A 26464-nucleotide genomic window follows, 5' to 3' on the forward strand; every position below is an offset into this window, starting at 1 on the left:
AGTGAGGCGTGCACACGAGGCAGGATTGGCTGGCTCGTGCTCACGCACCTTCACATCAGGTGGATGAGTGAGGCTGCGTAGACACGCATGGTGGATGAGTGAGGCTGCGTAGACACGCATCGTGGATGAGTGAGGCTGCGTAGACACGCATCGTGGATGAGTGAGGCTGCGTAGACACGCATCGTGGATGAGTGAGGCTGCGTAGACACGCATCGTGGATGAGTGAGGCTGCGTAGACACGCATCGTGGATGAAGGAAACTGGCAAATATACGCCTGGTGGATGAAATAAGCTGTCAAACATACGCCTGGTGGATGAAATAAGTTGGCAAACATACGCCTGATGGATGAAATAAGCTGTCAAACATATGCCTGGTGGATGAAATAAGCTGTCAAACATACGCCTGGTGGATGAAATAAGTTGGCAAACATACGCCTGATGGATGAAATAAGCTGTCAAACATATGCCTGGTGGATGAAATAAGCTGTCAAACATATGCCTATTGGATGAAATAAGTTGCCAAACATCCGCCTGGTGGATGAAATAAGCTGCCAAACATATGCCTGGTGGATGAAATAAGCTGTCAAACATATGCCTATTGGATGAAATAAGTTGCCAAACATCCGCCTGATGGATGAAATAAGCTGCCAAACATACCCCTGATGGATGAAATAAGCTGCCAAACATACCCCTGACGGATGAAATAAGCTGCCAAACATACCCCTGACGGATGAAATAAGCTGCCAAACATACCCCTGATGGATGAAATAAGCTGGTAAACATACCCTCGATGGATGAAATAAGCCGTCAAACATACGCCTGGTGGATGAAATAAGCCGTCAAACATACCCTCGATGGATGAAATAAGCTGTCAAACATACCCCCTGGTGGATGAAATAAGTTGCCAAACATACCCCTGACGGATGAAATAAGCTGTCAAACATACCCTCGATGGATGAAATAAGCTGTCAAACATACCCCTGATGGATGAAATAAGCTGCCAAACATACCCCTGACGGATGAAATAAGCTGCCAAACATACCCCTGATGGATGAAATAAGCTGCCAAACATACCCCTGACGGATGAAATAAGCTGCCAAACATACCCCTGATGGATGAAATAAGCTGCCAAACATACCCCTGATGGATGAAATAAGCTGCCAAACATACCCCTGATGGATGAAATAAGCGCGCAACACACACACCTGAAGCATGATGGAAACAGGCAAAGGCAATCCACGTGGATCTCTTTGCAAGAGAGAACAAACAAGAGAGATATGATCTCTCTTGATCATATCAAGAGAGATCATCTCTCTCTTAGGGAATGAACTAAAGGAGTACATTGTGGAAGCAAACACTATTCATAGCTTTAAAACTAGGTATGATAGATAAGTAGGACAGGAATCATTGCTTTCAACAACCGAAGGCTAGAAAGGTGGGATCCAAAAGCCAATGCACGATCCTGCAGGCACAACTAGGTGAGCACACACACACACACACACACACAAATAAGGCCCCAACAGCTACGTATAGAGTAGTTGTACTACTCAGAGTAGTTGACAGTATGAGCTACGAGGAGAAACTACGGGAATTTAACCTCACGTCGTTGGAAGACAGAAGAGTTAGGGGGGGGGGGACATGATCACCATATACAAGATTATCAAAGGAATTGATAGGGTAGATAAAGACAGGCTATTTAACACAAGGGGCACACGCACTAGGGGGACACAGGTGGAAATTAAGTGCCGAAATGAGCCACAGAGATATTAGAAAGAACTTTTTTTTAGTGTCAAAGTGGTTGACAAATGGAATGCATTAGGCAGTGATGTGGTGGAGGCTGACTCCATACACAGTTTCAAGTGTAGATATGATAGAGCCCAATAGACTCAGGAACCTGTACACCAGTTGATTGACAGTTGAGAGGCGGGACCAAAGAGCCAGAGCTCAACCCCCGCAAGCGCAACTAGGCGAGTATCCACACACACACACATACACATTGTACTTTCCTTGTGTGTGTGTTTCCCGCGCAAACATACAAATTCCCATGAATTAATGCCATTGAAGCCACAATTACTGACAATTGTATTTTACGGCAAAGCAGTGAATTGTAGCAGTAATTAGGCCGGGCAAACTTGGTTGCCTTTAAGTCACGAGTTGGCAACAGTGGAGGGAAATGTCAACATGGGAGAGGCCAAAACCTGGAGGCTAGGCTCCCCATTTTCTGTTTGTCTCTTCTTTCATTGCGTTTTCTTTCTTTCATTCGAGATATACAAAATTTCCTTGTTACGTACTTGTTTCTGTTGCAATATTTTGCAAAGACAGATAAGAAAGGGAGACACAGACACACACACACACACTCTAGGTGAGTACACACACACACACACACACAGACTGTTGAGGACTTATTTGCAAATAAGTTCTTTTCTAAGTGTTACTATGTGTGATAAATATGTCATATTGTTCATTATGTCAATTCTTGGAGAACATTCCAAAAAAATCATTGACAGTGATGAGACTGATGGTGTTGTCTTTGAAGACACCTGTCTATCAACACTACGAACCTGTCTACTGTTGGTTCAAAAAAAAAAAAAATACAAAAAATCCTTTCTAATTCTCATTTTCAGAACCTTAAAATGTAGCTGTTTCAATTATTTTTCCTAGTCTCAAATTCAACAATTTTTAGTGTCATATATATATATATATATATATATTTTATATATATATATATATATATATATATATATATATATATATATATATATATATATATATATATATATATATATATATATACACATACATACACGGAGAAGTGTATTCAAAATACAACTGCATAACCCATCAGAATGACTAATTTTTGGACCCCCCCCCCGTCCAAAAAAAGTCATAACCAAATATGCATTTGTCCAGAGATAAAAATTGAGTGCCTTGAACACCCAATTTGTACACAAATGCTAATGTTGTTTCCCTATTCATTGTAGCATAGTACATTGCCTATTACGGACAAATTGGGTGTCAAGATGAGTTTGCAATGGTAGGAGAGGGGGTGAAATTACGTTGTTTACAATGCGATATAAACACAGTAAACTCTTTTACCTGTGGTGGATTTCAGAGTTTTAATCCAGTCATGCTATAGTGATTTTCATTTTTTGGGGGGAATTTTGAGATGCAAAATGCTCTTGAAACATTCCCTCACTACCTTTTACACATTTTCCTTCGCGTGTCTCGCCCACTCCCTGTGTCCACTACCCCACTCCCTGTGTCCACTACCCCACTCCCTGTGTCCACTACCCCACTCCCTGTGTCCACTACCCCACTCCCTGTGTCCACTACCCCACTCCCTGTGTCCACTACCCCACTCCCTGTGTCCACTACCCCACTCCCTGTGTCCACTACCCCACTCCCTGTGTCCACTACCCCACTCCCTGTGTCCACTACCCCACTACCTGTGACACCGTGTTCCCGCGTTATTTGATTACTATTGATATCATGTCATTCAAATTCCTCCCCACTCCCCCATTATCTGTGATGAGTATTCGTGTACCCATTATCTGTGATGAGTATTCGTGTACCCATTATCTGTGATGAGTATTCGTGTACCCATTATCTGTGATGAGTATTCGTGTACCCATTAGCTGTGATGAGTATTCGTGTACCCATTAGCTGTGATTATTCGTGTACCCATTAGCTGTGATGAGTATTCGTGCACCCATTATCTGTGATGAGTATTCGTGTACCCATTATCTGTGATGAGTATTCGTGTACCCATTAGCTGTGATGAGTATTCGTGTACCCATTATCTGTGATGAGTATTCGTGTACCCATTATCTGTGATGAGTATTCGTGTACCCCATTAGCTGTGCAACCTTAGGCTTATACTAATGTCATCATCAATTCCCACTGCACATTTTTCGTGACCCAGAAACACACGTGTGTGTGTGTGTGTGCGTGTGTGCGTGTGTGCGTGTGTGCGCGTGCGCGTGCGCGTGTGTGTGTGTGTGTCTGTGTGTGTGCGCGCGTGAGTGCGTGTGCGTGCGCGTGCGTGTGCGTGTGTCTGGGGCAGTTTGGGGCACTGGTGGCTGAGTGAACAGCACGCTGGGCACGTAATCCTGTGGGCCGTGGTTCGATTCCCGGCACCGGTGAGAAACAAAATGGGCAGTTTGTCACCCTGATGCCCCTGTTTCCTAGCAGTAAATAGGTACCTGGGAGTTAGACAGCTGTTACGGGCTGTTTCCCGGGTGTGTGTATGTGTACTCACCTAGTTGTGTTTGCGGGGGTTGAGCTCTGGCTCTTTGGTCCCGCCTCTCAACCGTCAATCAACAGGTGTACAGATTCCTGAGCCTATCGGGCTCTGTCATATCTACACTTGAAACTGTGTATGGAGTGAGCCTCCACCACATCACCCCCTAATGCATTCCATTTGTCAACCACTCTGACACTAAAAAAGTTCTTTCTAATATCTCTGTGGCTCATTTGGGCACTCAGTTTCCACCTGTGTCCCCTTGTGCGTGTTCCCCTTGTGTTAAATAGACTGTCTTTATCTACCCTATCAATCCCCTTCAGAATCTTGAATGTGGTGATCATGTCCCCCCTAACTCTTCTGTCTTCCAGCGAAGTGAGGTTTAATTCCCGTAGTCTCTCCTCGTAGCTCATACCTCTCAGCTCGGGTACTAGTCTGGTGGCAAACCTTTGAACCTTTTCCAGTTTAGTCTTATCCTTGACTAGATATGGACTCCATGCTGGGGCTGCATACTCCAGGATTGGCCTGACATATGTGGTATACAAAGTTCTGAATGATTCTTTACACAAGTTTCTGAATGCCGTTCGTATGTTGGCCAGCCTGGCATATGCCGCTGATGTTATCCGCTTGATATGTGCTGCAGGAGACAGGTCTGGCGTGATATCAACCCCCAAGTCTTTTTCCTTCTCTGACTCCTGAAGAATTTCCTCTCCCAGATGATACCTTGTATCTGGCCTCCTGCTCCCTACACCTATCTTCATTACATTACATTTGGTTGGGTTAAACTCTAACAACCATTTGTTCGACCATTCCTTCAGCTTGTCTAGGTCTTCTTGAAGCCTCAAACAGTCCTCTTCTGTTTTAATCCTTCTCATAATTTTAGCATCGTCCGCAAACATTGAGAGAAATGAATCGATACCCTCCGGGAGATCATTTACATATATCAGAAACAAGATAGGACCGAGTACAGAGCCCTGTGGGACTCCACTGGTGACTTCACGCCAATCGGAGGTCTCACCCCTCACCGTAACTCTCTGCTTCCTATTGCTTAGATACTCCCTTATCCACTGGAGCACCTTACCAGCTACACCATGTGTGTGTGTGTGTGTGTGTGTGTGTGTGTGTGTGTGTGTGTGTGTGTGTGTGTGTGTGTGTGTGTGTGTGTGTGTGTGTGGAAAAATTTAGTAGTTAGTAACAGTTGATTGAGTGACAGTTGAAAGGCGGACCGAAAGAGCAGAGCTCAACCCCCGCAAGCACAACTAGATGAATACAACTAGGTGAATACACACACACACACACACACAGTAGGAGAAACCGGCAGGTGTAAAAGATAAAGTGCTGTAGTGGATAAGGGAGTATCCAAGCAATAGGAAACAGCTAGTAACTGAGGGGGGGAGACATCGAGATGTCACCAGCGGGGTCCCACAGGGCTCTGTACTTGGACCCATCCTGTTTCTAATATATGTAAACGACCTTCCAGAGGGTATAGACTCGTTCCTCTCAATGTTTGCTGATGCAAAAATTATGAGAAGGGTCAAGACACATGAAGATAGACAGACTACAAGACGACCTGGACAAACTGGAGGAATGGTCTAGAAAATGGCTACTGAAAATGAAATGAAAATGGTTAAATGGCTTCATAAATCCATCCATCAATTCCTCAATCCATCCAGACTTCCATTATCCAGTACCATCCCACTACCCAACACTCCACCACTCCCCACTACACAATCCACTCCCACGGTGGTAGAGGTGAATTGTCATGTCATGTCCTCGTTATGTCACGTTGTCATCTGACAGTCATTAAACCTGGACTGACGAGCTGCCCTTATTTGACAGCCCATGGTGATTACCAGAACTTGTTTACCCAGAAAAAATAATTAATTGAGCGGGAGGGTGGCTGAGAGTAGATGTATAATGCTCCCTCTGACTGGAGGACTGGGAGAAGTGTATGTGGAAATCCCCCATACACACATACACCCATACGCTGGCAATGGGTGGGTGGGTGTGTATGGGTCTCCCACACCTGTACACTCTCTATGGTTACAGTAAATTCAATGGTGTACACACACACACACACACACACACACACACAGTGAAGTTAGGTATACGTTTGTGAGTATATATGAGTATGTGTTTCTGTAAAAACTGTTTTTAAACAAATTGAGATGATTCCATTTTAATGTTTCTTTTAATCTCTGGCTATCTTTGTCAATTTAAGGCACTCGCCTAGTTGTGCTTGCGGGGGTTGAGCTCTGGCTCTTTGGTCCCGCCTCTCAACTATCAATCAACTGGTGTACCGATTCCTGAGCCTACTGGGTTCCGTCATATCTACATTTGAAACTGTGTATGGAGTCAGCCTCCACCACATCACTGCCTAATGCATTCCATTTACTAACTACTCTGACACTGAAAAGTTCTTTCTAATGTCTATGTGGCTCATTTGGGTACTCAGCTTTCACCTGTGTCCCCTTGTGTGTGTACCATACGTGCTAAATAATCTATCCTTGTCTACCCTTGTCAATTCCCCTGAAAATCTTCTATGTGGTGAACATGTCTCCCTGAGCTCCTCTGTCACTCATCCAGTGACGCGAGGTGCAGTTCCCTCAGCCTTTCCTCGTAACTCATGCCTCTCAGTTCCGGGACTAGTCTAGTGGCATACCTCTGAACTTTTTCCAGCTTCGTCTTGCGCTTGACAAGGTACGGGCTCCATGCTGGGGCCGCATACTCCAGGATTGGTCTTACATACGTGGTATACAAGGTTCAGAAAGATTCCTTACACAAGTTCCCGAAGGCAGTTCTGATGTTAGCCCGCCTCGCATACGCCGCCGATGTTATTCTTTTGATGTGGACTTCAGGAGACAGTTTTGGTGTGATATCAACCCCTAGGTCTTTCCCTCTGTTCGTCTCGTAAAGGACTTCATCTCCCATTCTGTCTGTATGTATGTGTGTATATATATGTATATATATATATATATAACTGAAAACTCACACCCCACAAGTGACTCGAACCCATACTGCCAGGAGCACTCTGCAACTGGTGTACAGGACCCTTTAACCACTCAACCATCACGACCGGACAAAGATGATGGTAGCCGAGGCAATTCCCCATCATCCCGCCGGCACTCTGATGGTAATCTTGGGCATGGTATTTTATCAAATCCCCCCATTCTTTGGGGCACACGTGAGGAACATAAATGCGAACAAGCCTGAACGGTCCCCAGGCATATATGCAACTGAAAATTCACACCCCAGAAGTGACTCGAACCCATACTGCCAGGAGCACTCTGCAACTGGTGTACCCTTTAACCACTCTACCATCACGACCGGACAAAGCTGATGGTAGCCGAGGCTAATTCCCCATCATCCCAGCCCGTATTGAGGCCTGTGGAGAGAGAGATTTGGCTATCTTGAGGTTATCTTGAGATGATTTCGGGGCTTTTTAGTGTCCCCGCGGCCCGGTCCTCGACCAGGAAGCAGCCCGTGACAGCTGACTAACACCCAGGTACCTATTTACTGCTAGGTAACAGGGGGCATAGGGTGAAAAAAACTCTGCCCATTGTTTCTTGCCGGCGCCTGGGATCGAACCCAGGATCACAAGTCCAGCGTGCTGTCCGCTCGGCTCCCTATATATATGGCAAGTATATATTTTGCAGGATTTTTGCAGGATAAAACTATTGCTATCCCTCCCTCCCCCCCCCCCTCTTTCTCACCCCCCCTATCCCTCTCTTTCTGACCATTCCTCCTATTCTCTATCCCTCTCCCTCATGCCGTGGGAAAGCGGCTAGGGTGAGTGTGTGTATTCTGTCCATCGATTCATTAGCAAAACAAAGACAGCCCTAATTAGGCCCTGATTACTCTTGCCGACTAGTGATCACTCATTTAACCCCTTTTCTTAATTAGGCTTATTACGTCAAGGATTTTTTCTTTTTTTTTTTTACACGTGCATAAGGGCGATTATTGGCATCTCTCTTCACATCATTTTCGTCATTGCTGTTTTATAGTAATTGTGGATTTTTTTTTATCGTACAATTTTGATTATTTTTATCAATGATGTATTTTTTTTTTTGTGGGTATCTTAAGAATATTTTCCATTTTGCTTCGTTCCACAAGGTAGTGGAGAGACACGATTTCAATTCTTTATTTGAGGGTATTCTTAATTAGTTTCCTTGTGGGGGTAAACTCTTGATCAGTTTCCTTGTGGGGGTATACTCTTGATTAGTTTCCTTGTGGGGGTATACTCTTGATTAGTTTCCTTGTGGGATATATATATTATTATATATATATATATATTATATATATATATATATATATATATATGTCGTACCTAGTAGCAAGAACTCACTTTTTGGCCTACTATGCAAGGCCCGATTTGCTTAATAAGCCAAGTTTTCCTGAATTAATATATTTTTTCTAATTTTTTTCTTATGAAATGATAAAGCTACCCATTTCATTATGTAAGAGGTAAATTTTTTTTTATTGGAGTTAAAATTAACGTAGATATATGACCGAACCTAACCAACCCTACCTAACCTAACCTAACCTATCTTTATAGGTTAGGTTTGGTTTGGTAGCCCAAAAAGGTAGGTTAGGTTAGGTTAGGTAGGTTAGGTAGTAGAAAAACAATTAATTCTTGAAAACTTGGCTTAATAGGCAAATCGGGCCTTGCATAGTAGGCAGAGAAGTGCGTTCTGGCTATTAGGTACGACATTATATATATATATATATATATATATATATATATATATATATATATATATATATATATATATATATATATATATATATATATATATATATATAATGTCGTACCTAATAGCCAGAACGCACTTCTCTGCCTACTATGCAAGGCCCGATTTGCCTATTAAGCCAAGTTTTCAAGAATTAATTGTTTTTCTACTACCTAACCTACCTAACCTAACCTAACCTACCTTTTTGGGCTACCAAACCAAACCTAACCTATAAAGATAGGTTAGGTTAGGTTAGGTAGGGTTGGTTAGGTTCGGTCATATATCTACGTTAATTTTAACTCCAATAAAAAAAAATTTACCTCTTACATAATGAAATGGGTAGCTTTATCATTTCATAAGAAAAAAATTAGAAAAAATATATTAATTCAGGAAAACTTGGCTTATTAGGCAAATCGGGCCTTGCATAGTAGGCCAAAAAGTGAGTTCTTGCTACTAGGTACGACATATATATATATATATATATATATATATATATATATATATATATATATATATATATATATATATATATATATATATATATATATATATATATATATATATATTACAGGAGTTCTTACACCCTTGTACAGCCACTAGCACGCATAGCGTTTCAGGCAAAGTCTTTAATCCCAATATTTCCTGGAATACGACCCGCCAAATCGTTTAACACCCAGGTACCCATTTTACTGTTGGGTAAACAGAGGCTACAGTTAAGGATTGACGCCCAGTAAATCCTCCCCGGCCAGGATTCGAACCCAGGACAAAGCGTTCGCGAAACGCCAGGCCAGTGTCTTACCACTGCACCACAGGGATGTGGGCTCAGGAGGATGACAATGGTGTCAAACCTTAATACAATTTCAATTTCAATTGTGTCAAAGGAACTTTGAGATGGTTGGACTAGAGTTTGTTATGGCTCTGTCATTGCTGCCGACTCTAACTGGCGGACATAGTACTTGTCTAGCCATAGAGCTGGACTCGGATATCCAAAAAGCCAGTTTTGTCTATCAATAGAGCCAGGTCTATCTACTTAAGGTGACTGGCTTCCCTAGCCATTGAGTCATTCTTATCTATCTACTTAAGGTGACTGGCTTCCCTAGCCATTGAGTCATTCTTATCCATCTACTTAAGGTGACTGGCTTCCCTAGCCATTGAGTCATTCTTATCTATCTACTTAAGGTGACTGGCTTCCCTAGCCATTGAGTCATTCTTATCTATCTACTTAAGGTGACTGGCTTCCCTAGCCATTGAGTCATTCTTATCTATCTACTTAAGGTGACTGGCTTCCCTAGCCTTTGAGTCATTCTTATCTATCTACTTAAGGTGACTGGCTTCCCTAGCCATTGAGTCATTCTTATCTATCTACTTAAGGTGACTGGCTTCCCTAGCCATTGAGTCATTCTTATCTATCTAATGGTTCAAGCCTCGTAGGACTAAACATATCTAACCACAGAGCTACGAATGGTATATCGAACCCACCCCCCCCCACCCCCCCCCCCCCCCACCCCCGTCCCAATTCACCCTATAAGATGGACTCTCAGATGGCCTGCCTCATGGACTCCCAAGAGTTCAAATTTTCTAAAAGTTGGACCCTAGAGATAAACATTCACTCGTTCAGTATTATTTGACTGAACAGGTAATTAATCTTTTCTGTTTTATCTCGTCCCATCCCTAATCCTTATCCTGACTCCTTCCCAGTGCTATACAGTCGTAATGGCTTCGCGCTTTCTCCTAATAGGAAGGGAAGGCGAAGGGAAGGGAAAGGGGAAGGGAAGGGGAGCTAATTAACATATTATTCCCACGGTTCTTCTTAAATGTGCCTCAGTTATTTACTAAGAATTTAGTTTTGTATTTGTTTAATCCAACATGAAGGAAGATGGGAACTTGAAAATGAAGGCATCTATCTTATCTTGCATCACTATCTTTTATTGCATTGCCACCTATCTTATCTTGAATAAACTCCTACTGATTGTGAACCTTACGAAGGGCATGTAAAATAACCATTTAAAATAAGGCATCATAAAACTGCATTCGCCAATCTCTTGAGAAAATTATAGTCCAATTCTCAACTAATAACAATGGAATTACCAGACATGAGCTTAATGTTAAAATTAAATGATACTATAAATGCGAAAAAAAACATATATTGGAATCATGGTTAGTATGAGATTTTTACCCCAAACATCAATGCATAAATGTGCTGAAAAAGGAAATGGAACACTGCGATATATTTTATATAGGGACAAGTACTACACACAGAGAGAGAGGAGAGGGAGAGAGAGAGAGAGAGAGAGAGAGAGAGAGAGAGAGAGAGAGAGAGAGAGAGAGAGAGAGAGAGAGAGAGAGAGAGACAGAGAGAGAGAGAGAGAGAGAGACAGAGAGAGAGAGAGAGACAGAGAGAGAGAGAGAGAGAGAGAGACAGAGAGAGAGAGAGAGAGAGAGACAGAGAGAGAGAGAGAGAGAGAGACAGAGAGAGAGAGAGAGAGAGAGACAGAGAGAGAGAGAGCAATGGGTAGTAACAGTGAAACAAGGCCATTCATCCCACAGGTTGGGAAGGGGGGGGGGAGGATTGGAAGGCTTGTACTACCGTGATTGGCTGATAATCACGTGTTGCACAGTGGATTGGAGAATCGTACATGAGCGTGTGATCGATTGGTACATTAATCAGACGCTTCTGATTCACACGGGACAATAATGTGTCATTTAGAGTGTTTTGGGATAACGTAAAGCCCCATTTATTTATGGGGGTTCGACAGAGCCTGTAGATAGAGCCTATAGTTGGCAGGGCTCTTGATAGATAGAGCCTGTAGTTGGCAGGGCTCTTGATAGATAGAGCCTGTAATTGACAGGGTTCTTGATAGATAGAGCCTGTAATTGACAGGGTTCTTGATAGAGCCTGTAATTGACAGGGTTCTTGATAGATAGAGCCTGTAATTGACAGGGTTCTTGATAGATAGAGCCTGTAATTGACAGGGCTCCTGATAGATAGAGCCTGTAGTTGACAGGGCTCCTGACAGATAGAGCCTGTAGTTGACAGGGCTCCTGATAGATAGAGCCTGTAGTTGACAGGGCTCCTGACAGATAGAGCCTGTAGTTGACAGGGCTCCTGACAGATAGAGCCTGTAGTTGACAGGGCTCCTGACAGATAGAGCCTGTAGTTGACAGGGCTCCTGACAGATAGAGCCTGTAGTTGACAGGGCTCTAGATAGATAGGGATGGTAACTGACAGAAGTACTAATTGACAGCGTTTAATAATAACGAGGGTAAGTAACAAAAAAAATGTATAATGATTATAGCAACCGAAAATAGTTTTTACATCTATACATTCAACCGAAAATAGTTTTTACATCTATACATTCAACGTCTGTGTACAAGAAGAAACTTAGTGAATAATGTTTGAACTTGAATATGACCTATATTGAACACGAAAAATAGTATTACTGTTCAATGACAAGAAATTGAACTTTTGTAAACAATTTCACTAAAATGAAAAGATAATTAAGAAGGTTTTTATTTCAATGGTGGCAGGTTATCTTGAGGTTATCTTGAGATGATTTCGGGGCTTTAGTGTCCCCGCGGCCCGGTCCTCGACCAGGCCTCCACCCCCAGGAAGCAGCTCGTGACAGCTGACTAACACCCAGGTACCTATTTTACTGCTAGGTAACAAGGGCATAGGGTGAAAGAAACTCTGCCCATTGTTTCTCGCCGGCACCTGGGATCGAACCCAGGACCACAGGATCACAAGTCCAGCGTGCAGTCCGCTCGGCCGACCGGCAGCGAACAGTCACATCCCTGGAAACACATACCGAAACTGCCTCTATTTTCCGCTTGTTACAACTTGTAATAAAGTTGTTCCATCTTGGCTTAACGTGTTCATGACGTATTAGAACGTTGTTACAACTTGCTATATTGGTTGTTATAACTGGTTAGGAGGTGTTAAAACTTGTTCGAACGTTGTACCAACGTCGTAGTTTCAGTGTGTGTGTTTGACGGGTTAGTAATGCGCTAAGACAAACAAAAGTACACAAACACTTACTTTTCCTGAGTGGTAAGTGTTATTGTCTGATTGTCTATGTCTGATAAGCTTAGGATAGATGTCTGATAAGCTTAGGATAGATGTCTGATAAGCTTAGGATAGACGGCTTATAATTTACCTGAAGGCGGTCGACTAATTAAACAACGTGACATAGCTCTATATAAAGAGTCGAAAGGCGCCAGGTATCTTCAAGACATTTTTCCCTAAGGAAGGGCCAGATTCACGAAGCACTTACGCAAGTACTTACGAACGTGTACATCTTTCTTCAATCTTTGACGGCTTTGGTTACATTTATTAAACAGTTTACAAGCATGAAAACTTGCCAATCAACTGTTGTTATTGTTATAAACAGCCTCCTGGTGCTTCGGAGCTCATTAACTGTTTAATAAATGTAAACAAAGCCGCCAAAGATTGAGAAAAGATGTACAGGTTCGCAAGTACTTGCGCAACTGCTTCGTGAATCTGGCCCCCTGGTCTAAATCAAAGGTCAAAGCAAAGGTCAAAGGGGATTAATAGCCAACTTTTGCAATTTCAAAACAATCAGGAAATATCACTTACGTCCAAGGAACAATAAATGCGAGATGAAGACATACGAGGAAATGCACAAAAGTTGTATTAAACGCTTAAAGTATACATTTTAAATTAGTACAATGTACTTAATACCTTGTCTTGCCCCTCTACAGGACTGGTAAGACCAATCTACCCCCACTTGAGGGCGGGTACAACCCGTCTACCCCTACTTGAGGGCGGGTACTACCTCCCTACCCCAACTTCAAGGCGGGTACTACATATATACCCGCTTTCTTTACGATGCGGGTATAGAGAAAAACATTACAAATAAGATTCCATTCGTTTATGAAAATCTCGAGGCCTGACGGAAGGAATTACTGAGGAATAAAAGTCATTTACCCGCCTGCGGGTTCCCCGGTTTGGTTCGGGTAATTACTACCCGGGTTCACCTAACACGTTCACCTGGGGTGGCCCCTTCACCTAGGGGCCCGTTCACCTAGGGGCCCTTCACTTAGACCATTCGGTTCCTCATTCCCTTGAACTCTTCACTTGAACTCTTCATCTGGACCCATTGCCTACCCCCAGTAACCAGGATTCTTCAGTTATCTCGTTCCCCTGGGAAACATGACCTTGAGGTTATCTTGAGGTTATCTTGAGATGATTTCGGGGCTTTTTTTTTAGTGTCCCCGCGGCCCGGTCCTAGACCAGGCCTCCACCCCCAGGAAGCAGCCCGTGACAGCTGACTAACACCCAGGTACCTATTTACTGCTAGGTAACAGGGGCATTCAGGGTGAAAGAAACTTTGCCCATTTGTTTCTGCCTCGTGCGGGAATCGAACCCGCGCCACAGAATTACGAGTCCTGCGCGCTATCCACCAGGCTACGAGGCCCCACACACCTATCCCGTTTAATATAATCTCCGACCACAATACCCCCAAATATATATATATTCTTCATAATTCATGGTTTGCCTTTCAACACGTAAACACAATATCATCTCTGTCAGTCTTGATGAATCTGAGAGGTGAAATATCTCGGTCATTGGTGAGGCTGCATGAAATGGTTGGGATGACGATTCCTAACACAAACTCTTAGAGCTTGCACAGTGCTCTCCATGCAATTCAAATTGCTTGGACTGCAATTCGGAGTAACTACCACCCGTGTTGCAAACACGCTTGCATTCATTGTGAATTGGGGGCACCTAGGATGAGGGACATTGTAATACAGTGTGTTACTGGAAGTATATGCAACCCGTTGGTGTTGAACTCTGAAGTCCACCTCCTGGAGCTCGTTCGGCCCCTAGGCTTTGCTTCAGGAGGCTGGGGTCATTCTTGCCCCTGCTGGGGTCGTTCTTGCCCTTGCTGGGGTCGTTCTTGCCCTTGCTGGGGTCATTCTTACCCTTGCTGGGGGTCGTTCTTACCCTTGCTGGGGTCGTTCTTGTCCTTGCTGGGGTCATTCTTACCCTTGCTGGGGGTCGTTCTTACCCTTGCTGGGGGTCGTTCTTACCCTTGCTGGGGGCGTTCTTACCCTTGCTGGGGGGCGTTCTTACCCTTGCTGGGGGTCGTTCTTACCCTTGCTGGGGGCGTTCTTACCCTTGCTGGGGGTCGTTCTTACCCTTGCTGGGGGTCGTTCTTACCCTTGCTGGGGGTCGTTCTTACCCTTGCTGGGGTCGTTCTTACCCTTGCTGGGGTCGTTCTTGCCCTTGCTGGGGGTCGTTCTTACCCTTGCTGGGGGTCGTTCTTACCCTTGCTGGGGGTCGTTCTTACCCTTGCTGGAGGTCGTTCTTACCCTTGCTGGGGGTCGTTCTTACCCTTGCTGGGGTCGTTCTTACCCTTGCTGGGGTCGTTCTTACCTTTGCTGGGGTCGTTCTTACCCTTGCTGGGGTCGTTCTTACCCTTGCTGGGGTCGTTCTTACCTTTGCTGGGGTCATTCTTACCCTTGCTGGGGTCGTTCTTACCCTTGCTGGGGGGCGTTCTTACCCTTGCTGGGGGTCGTTCTTACCCTTGCTGGGGGTCGTTCTTCGGCCCCGACCACGGCGGTCTCCGGGTCTGGAGTCCCTGTGCCCTTCTTCACCAACTTCGAGGTCAACTCCTGAGCTGGAGCCCTTAGGGGCAGTTCGTTGTTGCCTTCAAACTCGTTCTGACAGTTCCTGCGACGGCGCTGGAACCAATCGTATTGGCATTTGCCTTTCCATTGGAGACTTTCGGTGGGGGGACCTGCTGCATGGGTGACAGCTTCCCCCCCCCCCCCCCCGTACAACCTCTCCTGTCTTGTAATCATACGTAAACAAAAGCCAATGTTTGAAGCATTATGATACAGGCGACGTCCTGGGAGGCCAGGCAAGGGCGTGCACGCTACCCACAACGCTCACAAACACACGCAAACACACGCAAACACAACCAAACACACACACACAAAAATGACTGAAGCTTCCACTTGATGTTAACTGGAACCAGGATCTCGCAAGCCCTAGTGTTTACACTGTGGCTAATCAATTAGGAGACGAGAGAGACAGGTGATAAAAATGGAGCATAGAAGAAGAGAGTTAAGAGTCAGGAGGAGGGAGGGAGAGAGAGAGAGAGAGAGAGAGAGAGAGAGAGAGAGAGAGAGAGAGAGAGAGAGAGAGAGAGAGAGATTGGTGCTTCAAGAGCTTCAGACAGGTGGAATGAGAGTAAGGGGGAGGGGGGGATTCTAACCTGGAATGGGTGGATAGGATAGGATAGGTAGGATGACCAATATGGTGGACTTTACCCCGAGGACCTGCTGCTTGGGTAACAGCTTCTCCCCAATATCAACCTACCCTGGCTTTGCGCCCTGGTGAGGCCACTCCAGACCGACAACCAGAGCCCAACTCCATAATCTCCTGAGACTGATGGATGCCTACACTGTCACCCGAGAAGGGGGGGGAGGGGGGAAGAGGAGAGTCAATTATAAAGCAAACCCTATATCAGAGATATCTATAGATATCAGAGATATCTATAAAAAAAATAGATATGCAACGTAAAACAATGGCTTTTCCCCCCCCCCCCCCCCCCTTAGCTTTCATAATTTGGTCTTGAAACACATTATAATCTTCAGAAACGAGTACGAAGAACCAGAATTAAATTGAATTCAATCGTGCAAATGTTGGCAAGTGGGGCCATTAGCGATACAAGCGGCGGCGGCTCCTCGTGCACTCTCTGCACGGCTCCCTGCACGCCCATGAGCATAATCTTATGACAGGGGGAGGCCAATAGACAGTGCAATGTGATATCCTCAGTGGAGATGTTGGGAGCATAATCTGATGACACAGCCTCTCTTCTCTCCTCCCTCCGGTGTGTGTGTGTGTGTGTTTACTAGTTGTGTTTTTGCGGGGGTTGAGCTTTGCTCTTTCGGCCCGCCTCTCAACTGTCAATCAACTGTTTACTAACTACTTTTTTTTTTTTTTTTTTTTTTTTTCACACCACACACACACACACACCCCAGGAAGCAACCCGTGACAGCTGACTAACTCCCAGGTACCTATTTACTGCTAGGTAACAGGGGCACTTAGGGTGAAAGAAACTTTGCCCATTTGTTTCTGCCTCGTGCGGGAATCGAACCCGCGCCACAGAATTACGAGTCCTGCGCGCTATCCACCAGGCTACGAGGCCCCTTACCCTGTGCGTGCGCTGTGCAGGCCCCTGTGTGTGCGCGTGTGTGTGTGTGCGTGTGTGCGTGTGCGTGCGCGTGTGTGTGTGTGTGTGTGGTGTGTGTGTGTGTGTGTGTGTGTGTGTGTGTGTATGTATTCACCTAGTTACTCACCTAGTTGTGCTTGCGGGGGTTGAGCTCTGGCTCTTTGGTCCCGCCTCTCAACCGTCAATCAACTGGTGTACAGGTTCCTGAGCCTACTGGGCTCTATCATATCTACACTTGAAACTGTGTATGGAGTCAGCCTCCACCACATCACTTCCTAATGCATTCCATTTGTCAACCACTCTGACACTAAAAAAGTTCTTTCTAATATCTCTGTGGCTCATTTGGGGAACTCAGTTTCCACCTGTGTCCCCTTGTGCGTGTGCCCTTTGTGTTAAATAGTCTGTCTTTATCTACCCTATCGATTCCCTTGAGAATCTTGAATGTGGTGATCATGTCCCCCCTAACTTTTTTATCTTCCAACGGAGTGAGGTTTAATTTCAGTAGTCTCTCCTCATAGCTCATACCTCTCAGCTCAGGTACTAGTCTGGTGGCAAACCTTGTGTGTGTGTGTGTGTGTGTGTGTGTGTGTGTGTGTGTGTGTGTGTGTGTGTGTGTGTGTGTGTGTGTGTGTGTGTGTGTGTGTGTGTGTGTGTACTCACCTAGTTGTACTCACCTAGTTGTGTTTGCGGGGGTTGAGCTCTGGCTCTTTGGTCCCGCCTCTCAACCGTCAATCAACAGGTGTACAGATTCCTGAGCCTATCGGGCTCTGTCATATCTACACTTGAAACTGTGTATGGAGTGAGCCTCCACCACATCACCCCCTAATGCATTCCATTTGTCAACCACTCTGACACTAAAAAAGTTCTTTCTAATATCTCTGTGGCTCATTTGGGCACTCAGTTTCCACCTGTGTCCCCTTGTGCGTGTTCCCCTTGTGTTAAATAGACTGTCTTTATCTACCCTATCAATCCCCTTCAGAATCTTGAATGTGGTGATCATGTCCCCCCTAACTCTTCTGTCTTCCAGCGAAGTGAGGTTTAATTCCCGTAGTCTCTCCTCGTAGCTCATACCTCTCAGCTCGGGTACTAGTCTGGTGGCAAACCTTTGAACCTTTTCCAGTTTAGTCTTATCCTTGACTAGATATGGACTCCATGCTGGGGCTGCATACTCCAGGATTGGCCTGACATATGTGGTATACAAAGTTCTGAATGATTCTTTACACAAGTTTCTGAATGCCGTTCGTATGTTGGCCAGCCTGGCATATGCCGCTGATGTTATCCGCTTGATATGTGCTGCAGGAGACAGGTCTGGCGTGATATCAACCCCCAAGTCTTTTTCCTTCTCTGACTCCTGAAGAATTTCCTCTCCCAGATGATACCTTGTATCTGGCCTCCTGCTCCCTACACCTATCTTCATTACATTACATTTGGTTGGGTTAAACTCTAACAACCATTTGTTCGACCATTCCTTCAGCTTGTCTAGGTCTTCTTGAAGCCTCAAACAGTCCTCTTCTGTTTTAATCCTTCTCATAATTTTAGCATCGTCCGCAAACATTGAGAGAAATGAATCGATACCCTCCGGGAGATCATTTACATATATCAGAAACAAGATAGGACCGAGTACAGAGCCCTGTGGGACTCCACTGGTGACTTCACGCCAATCGGAGGTCTCACCCCTCACCGTAACTCTCTGCTTCCTATTGCTTAGATACTCCCTTATCCACTGGAGCACCTTACCAGCTACACCTGCCTGTCTCTCCAGCTTATGTACCAGCCTCTTATGCGGTACTGTGTCAAAGGCTTTCCGACAATCCAAGAAAATGCAGTCCGCCCAGCCCTCTCTTTCTTGCTTAATCTGTGTCACCTGATCGTAGAATTCTATCAAGCCTGTAAGGCAAGATTTACCCTCCCTGAATCCATGTTGGCGATTTGTCACGAAGTCCCTTCTCTCCAGATGTGTTACCAGGTTTTTTCTCACGATCTTCTCCATCACCTTGCATGGTATACAAGTCAAGGACACTGGCCTGTAGTTCAGTGCCTCTTGTATGTCGCCCTTTTTGTATATTGGGACCACATTCGCCGTCTTCCATATTTCTGGTAGGTCTCCCGTCTCTAGTGATTTACTATACACTATGGAGAGTGGCAAGCAAAGTGCCTCTGCACACTCTTTCAGTACCCATGGTGAGATCCCATCTGGACCAACCGCCTTTCTAACATCCAGATCCAGCAGGTGTCTCTTGACCACCTCTCTCGTAATTTCGAACTCCTCCAAGGCCGCCTGGTTTACCTCCCTTTCTCCTAGCACAGTGACCTCACCCTGTTCTATTGTGAAGACCTCCTGGAACCTCTTGTTGAGTTCCTCACACACCTCTCTGTCATTCTCTGTATACCTGTCCTCGCCTGTTCTAAGTTTCAATACCTGTTCTTTCACTGTTGTTTTCCTTCTGATGTGACTGTGGAGTAGCTTTGGTTCGGTCTTGGCTTTGTTTGCTATATCATTTTCAAAATTTTTCTCTGCTTCTCTTCTCACCCTGACGTACTCATTCCTGGTTCTCTGGTATCTCTCCCTGCTTTCTGGTGTTCTGTTATTCCGGAAGTTCCTCCACGCCTTCTTGTTCAGTTTCTTCGCTTCCATACATGCCCTATTATACCATGGATTCTTTTGTTGCTTCTCGGATTTTTCCCTTTGGGCCGGGATGAACCTGTTTACTGCCTCCTGACACTTTTGGGTAACATAGTCCATCATACCCTGTACAGACTTGTCTCTGAGGTCTGTGTCCCAAGGTATTTCACTTAGGAAACTTCTCATCTGTTCATAATTCCCCTTTCGGTATGCCAGCCTTTTGATTCCTAGTTCTTTTTGGGGGGAGATAAGTCCTAGCTCTACCAGGTACTCAAAGTTCAATACACTGTGGTCACTCATTCCCAAGGGCGCTTCCATCTTAACTTCCCTTATATCCCATTCATTTAGGGTAAATATCAAATCAAGCATTGCTGGTTCATCTTCTCCTCTCATTCTTGTTGGCTCTTTGGTATGCTGGCTTAGAAAGTTTCTTGTTGCCACGTCCAGCAGCTTAGCTCTCCATGTTTCTGGTCCTCCATGCGGGTCTCTGTTCTTCCAATCTATCTTCCCATGGTTGAAGTCTCCCATAATTAGTAGTCCAGATCCATTCCTGCTAGCAACAGAAGCTGCTCTTTCTATTATGCTAATGGTGGCCATGTTGTTTCTATCATATTCCTGTCTAGGTCTTCTGTCATTTGGTGGTGGATTATATATGACTGCGACTATAATTTTTTTCCCTCCATTTGTTACAGTACCTGCTATGTAGTCACTGAAACCTTCATAGCCCTGAATATCCATCTCCTCAAAATCCCAGCCTTTTCTTACCAGCAGAGCTACACCACCCCCACCTCTTCCTTCCCTCTCTTTCCGCATAACATAATAGTCCTGTGGAAACACTGCATTTGTTATTGTTTTCGTGATCTTTGTTTCTGTGAGGGCTATTATGTCTGGGTTTTCCTCTAGTACCAGTTCTCCAAGCTCATTTGCTTTATTTGTAATTCCATCTATGTTAGTGTACATCGCTTTGAGGCTCACTTTCTTCTGTCCCTTCTCAAATCGCCTCCTTGGTGAGTGTTCTGCTGGTGGGGGAGGCTGTTCCATGGGTGTGAGGACCTGTGAGGTGGGTAACAGGATCTCAGAGGATACTGGAATGAGGGGCGGGGGATCCAGTGAAGGGGGAGGGACAGGGAGGGTATGGGGTGAAAGGGGAGGGAGGACGGGAAGGAAAGGGGGGGAGGGAGGACTCGGGAGGAGGGGAGGGGTAGAAGGGTGGGGATTGGGTGTGGGGGGAGGGAGATTTGGCTGAACTTTTGAGTGTGAGTGTGTGTGTGTGTGTGTGTGTGTGTGTGTGTGTGCGCGCGCGTGTAATGCTCACTATTGTTCTGAATTGTTCAACAGAACTTCTATTGAACAATTTCCCCTTCCCTTCCAAGGTTGATGGTCTTAAACCCAAAGCTTTACAAGACCTTGAGGTTACCTTGAGGTGCTTCCGGGGCTCAGCGTCCCAGCGGCCCGGTCGTCGACCAGGCCTCCTGGTAAACAGAGGCTATAGTTAAGGATTTACGCCCAGTAAATCCTCCCCGGCCAGGATACGAACCCATGACAAAGCGCTCGCGGAACGCCAGGCGAGTGTCTTACCACTGCACCACGGAGACTAGACCAAAGAGCTAAGCCATTTTGGCTATGCCGCACCTGGGAGGGATTAAGAACATTAGAACATAAGAACAAAGGTAACTGCAGAAGGCCTATTGGCCCAACCGAGGCAGCTCCTATCTATAACCACCCAATCCCACTCATATACATGTCCAACCCGCGCCCGAAACAATCCATTTGAGAATTTGAGGATTTGAGAACAAGCAGTTGGGATATGAGAACAAAGATCAGGATATGATAGCCATGGCATGGGACAGTTAGCCTGGGTTAGGTTAACGACTTGTTGAAACAATTATCAAAAAATAACATTTTAACTTGACCGGTTCAACAGTAACTAAGCCAACCATTTTTAGGTGAATAATTACAAATATGACCCAATTTGGGAGTTCATTCGTCTAAATTTATAATTTGTGAGGTACAAAATCAGATTCGGTGATTACGAAGTCATTTTTCAGAGTAAAATTGAATTCTATATATTATAACATCACACTTACAAAGCTTGTTATTGAAAGCATCCGGTTGTAATTAATTTTATTCTCATTTTATTTCGAAAAATTTATTGTACATAGCCGGAGCCGGTCGGCCGAGCGGACAGCACGCTGGACTTGTGATCCTGTAGTCCCGGGTTCGATCCCGGGCGCCGGCGAGAAACAATGGGCAGAGATTCAGTTAGTCAGCTGTCACGGGTTGCTTCCTGGGGGTGGAGGCCTGGTCGAGGACCGGGCCGCGGGGACACTAAAGCCCCGAAATCATCTCAAGATAACCTCAAGATAGCGACTCTTGCAATGCCCGACAGACCACTGGAACATTATCTAACACAGTGCACAGTTACACACACAACAGACCACTGGAACATTATCTAACACAGTGCACAGTTACACACACAACAGACCACTGGAACATTATCTAACACAGTGCACAGTTACACACACAACAGACCACAGGAACATTATCTAACACAGTGCACAGTTACACACACAACAGACCACTGGAACATTATCTAACACAGTGCACAGTTACACACACAACAGACCACTGGAACATTATCTAACACAGTGCACAGTTACACACACAACAGACCACTGGAACATTATCTAACACAGTACACAGTTACACACACAACAGACCACTGGAACATTATCTAACACAGTACACAGTTACACACACAACAGACCACTGGAACATTATCTAACACGGTGCACAGTTACACACACAACAGACCACTGGAACATTATCTAACACAGTACACAGTTACACACACAACAAACCACTGGAACATTATCTAACACAGTACACAGTTACACACACAACAGACCACTGGAACATTATCTAACACGGTGCACAGTTACACACACAACAGACCACTGGAACATTATCTAACACAGTGCACAGTTACACACACAACAGACCACTGGAACATTATCTAACACAGTACACAGTTACACACACAACAGACCACTGGAACATTATCTAACACAGTACACAGTTACACACACAACAGACCACTGGAACATTATCTAACACAGTGCACAGTTACACACACAACAGACCACTGGAACATTATCTAACACAGTGCACAGTTACACACACAACAGACATCTCAAGATACCCTCAAGAATGTAGTATTTAGTCTGAACGCGAACCGCGATATTGACTACAAGAACGTACCAATAAAGGACACAACAGGATTATTGATCTATACGAAGCAGCGCCTATTTATATCAAACCAAAAAGTCTTTCACATGTGTGTGTCGAGCGATTGAAACAACAGAAGGTCTTCTGGTGCACACGAGGGCGGCCCCTATTGTTCTCTAATGGCGCCTATTTATCACCAGACTGATCTTATTTGAATCCCACAATCTCTGAGGAATCTTGGGGGCCAAGATGTGTGTTTGTGTGTTTGTTATGATATTTGGGTTTGCGGGATCGAGCTGGTAGCTCTTGGATCCCGCCTTTCTAACTGTCGGTTGTCTAATGTGCCGACTCCCGACCTATTTATATATCTTATGTACTACATCTTTCTACCACACACGCGCGCGCGCACACACACACACACACACACACACACACACACACACACACACACACACACACAACGTACTCGCCTAGTGGTGTACTCGCCTAGTGGTGTACTCGCCTAGTGGTGTACTCGCCTAGTGGTGTACTCGCCTAGTGGTGTACTCGCCTAGTGGTGTACTCGCCTAGTGGTGTACTCGCCTAGTGGTGTACTCGCCTAGTGGTGTACTCGCCTAGTGGTGTACTCGCCTAGTGGTGTACTCGCCTAGTGGTGTACTCGCCTAGTGGTGTACTCGCCTAGTTGTGCCTGCGGGGGTTGAGCTTTGGCTCTTTGCTCTTCCCTCTCAACTGTTAATCAGTGTACAAATTCTGGAGCCTATTGGGCTCTATCATATCTACATTTGAAAATGTGTATGGAGTCAGCCTCCACCACATCACTGCCTAATGCATGCAATTTGTTAACTAATCTGACACTAAAAAAATGATTTCTAATGTCTCTGTGGAACATTTAAGTACTAAGTTTCCACCAAGTTTCCACCTGTGTCCTCTTTTTCGTGTTCCACCCATACTAAATAGTTTGTCTTTGTCCACCCTGTCAATTCCCCTGAGAATTTTGGAGGGGGAGATCATGTCTCATAACCTTACCCTTCTGTCTTCCAGGGACGTGAGGTTTAGTTCCCGTAGCCTTTCCTCGTAGCTCATACCTCTCAGTTCGGTGACTAGTCTGTTGGCATACCTCTGAATCATCTAACTTTCTCTTGTGTTTGACTAGGTATGGACTCCTGGCTGGAGCTGCATACTCCAGGATTGGTCTGACATAAGTGGTACACAAGATTCCCTCTGAATCATCTAACTTTCTCTTGTGTTTGAGTAGGTATGGACTCCTGGCTGGAGCTGCATACTCCAGGATTGGTCTGACATAAGTGGTACACAAGATCCTGAACGATTCCTTACACAAGTTTCTAAAAGCAATTCTTATGTTGGCCAATCTAACATATGCACCTGATGATATCCTTTTGACGTGGGCTTCTGGGGACAGCTTCTGTGTGATATCAACCCCGACATCTTTCTATTTGACTCTTGCAGGATTTCACCTCCCAGATGGTACCTTGTGTTCAGCCTTCTGCTCCCTTCGCATACTTTTATTACTTTACACTTTACAATGTATGTGTGTGTGTGTGTACCCACCTAGTTGTAAATTAATAAATAATAGTTGTGTGTGTGTGTGTGTGTGTGTGTGTGTGTGTGTGTGTGTGTGTGTGTGTGTGTGTGTGTGTGTGTGTGAGTGTGTGTGTGTGAGTGTGAAATGAGTAAGAGGAAGTTTGAGATTGTAAACATTAGAAAATAGTTGAGCAGGTTGAATAAAATCTACTCTCCTTATTTCTCTTTCTCAACAAAGAGAAATAAAATGAGCAGATAGAAGAAGTGGAAGAATGAAATGAAAAATAATAAGGAGAGGGAGAAAGGGCAACCCGTTCTCGCACTTTCTTACAGTCAATATTGACTTATGAAATAAGTGCATATGTGACATACTAATTTATTGTGAATATTTTAGTTTACCTTGAAAAGCTTCATAGAAAACACCGACTTTACCTAACCTTCTTAGTATGTTAAGACAAGCATCTTATTGTTTCTTAATTACAATTATAACCTAACCTATACCTATAATAGGCTAAGTAATAATTGTAATTACGAAGCAATAAGATGCTTATCTTAACATACTAAGAAGGTTAGGTAAGGTCGGTGTCTTCTATGAAGCTTTTCAAGGTAAACTAAAATATTCACAATAAATTAGTATGTCACATATGCACGTATTTAATAAGTCAATATTGACTATACGAAAGTGCGAGAACGGGTTGGAAAGGGACATGATAAAGGAGACAATAGGGAAACACAGGGAAAAGGGAAAGATAAAGAGGAGAACAGGACACAGGCGAAACCTTCAACAATCACTAAATTGCAACAAAAACACACAATCACTCCTAGTTTACCTGACTACAATTTCCTTTTGCTCTAAGGTATCAATTAATGTTTTTTAGGGGGGGTGGAGGGAAGGGAGTGGAAGAGGGAGGGAAAGAGGGGAGACGAAAAGAGGGTGGGAAAGGGTTGGGGTGGGGACCGGGGGTGGGGGTGTTCTTTAATCATCGAATTACGGTATTCTGAATTACGTTAATTACAGTCAGCAGATCCCATAGAGTAACTTCAGATGTAGCTTGCATGCGAGTCCACTCAGAACACCCACCTATACGACAGCCACTCAGAACACCCACCTACACGAGAGCCACTCAGAACACCCACCTACACGAGAGCCACTCAGAACACCCACCTACACGACAGCCACTCAGAACACCCACTGACACCCGAGCCACTCAGAATACCCACTGACACCCGAGCCACTCAGAACACCCACCTACACACGACAGCCACTCAGAACACCCACCTACACACGACAGCCACTCAGAACACCCACCTACACACGACAGCCACTCAGAACACCCACCTACACACGACAGCCACTCAGAACACCCACCTACACACGACAGCCACTCAGAACACCCACCTACACACGACAGCCACTCAGAACACCCACCTACACACGACAGCCACTCAGAACACCCACCTACACACGACAGCCACTCAGAACACCCACCTACACACGACAGCCACTCAGAACACCCACCTACACACGACAGCCACTCAGAACACCCACCTACACACGACAGCCACTCAGAACACCCACCTACACACGACAGCCACTCAGAACACCCACCTACACACGACAGCCACTCAGAACACCCACCTACACACGACAGCCACTCAGAACACCCACCTACACACGACAGCCACTCAGAACACCCACCTACACACGACAGCCACTCAGAACACCCACCTACACACGACAGCCACTCAGAACACCCACCTACACACGACAGCCACTCAGAACACCCACCTACACACGACAGCCACTCAGAACACCCACCTACACACGACAGCCACTCAGAACACCCACCTACACACGACCGCCACTCAGAACACCCACCTACACACGACCGCCACTCAGA

The 26464-nt window shown here is 45.1% G+C and overlaps 1 protein-coding gene across 1 annotated transcript in view; it reads right to left on the bottom strand.

Annotated features, from left to right (window-relative positions):
• The window catches only part of LOC138352764 (uncharacterized), a 70470-nt gene extending 46321 nt beyond the window's left edge, over positions 1 to 24149 (bottom strand). The window contains exons 1-3 of the mRNA XM_069305353.1: positions 24048 to 24149; positions 15516 to 15674; positions 14604 to 14715 (exon numbers count right to left, since the gene is read on the bottom strand). Of these exons, the coding sequence (XP_069161454.1) occupies positions 14604 to 14715; positions 15516 to 15674; positions 24048 to 24149 (373 nt within the window). The remainder of the gene's footprint in view (positions 1 to 14603; positions 14716 to 15515; positions 15675 to 24047) is intronic.
• Between the last annotated feature and the right edge of the window lie 2315 nt (positions 24150 to 26464).

This window comes from Procambarus clarkii, chromosome 54, assembly GCF_040958095.1.
Source record: "Procambarus clarkii isolate CNS0578487 chromosome 54, FALCON_Pclarkii_2.0, whole genome shotgun sequence".
NCBI lineage: Eukaryota > Metazoa > Arthropoda > Malacostraca > Decapoda > Cambaridae > Procambarus > Procambarus clarkii.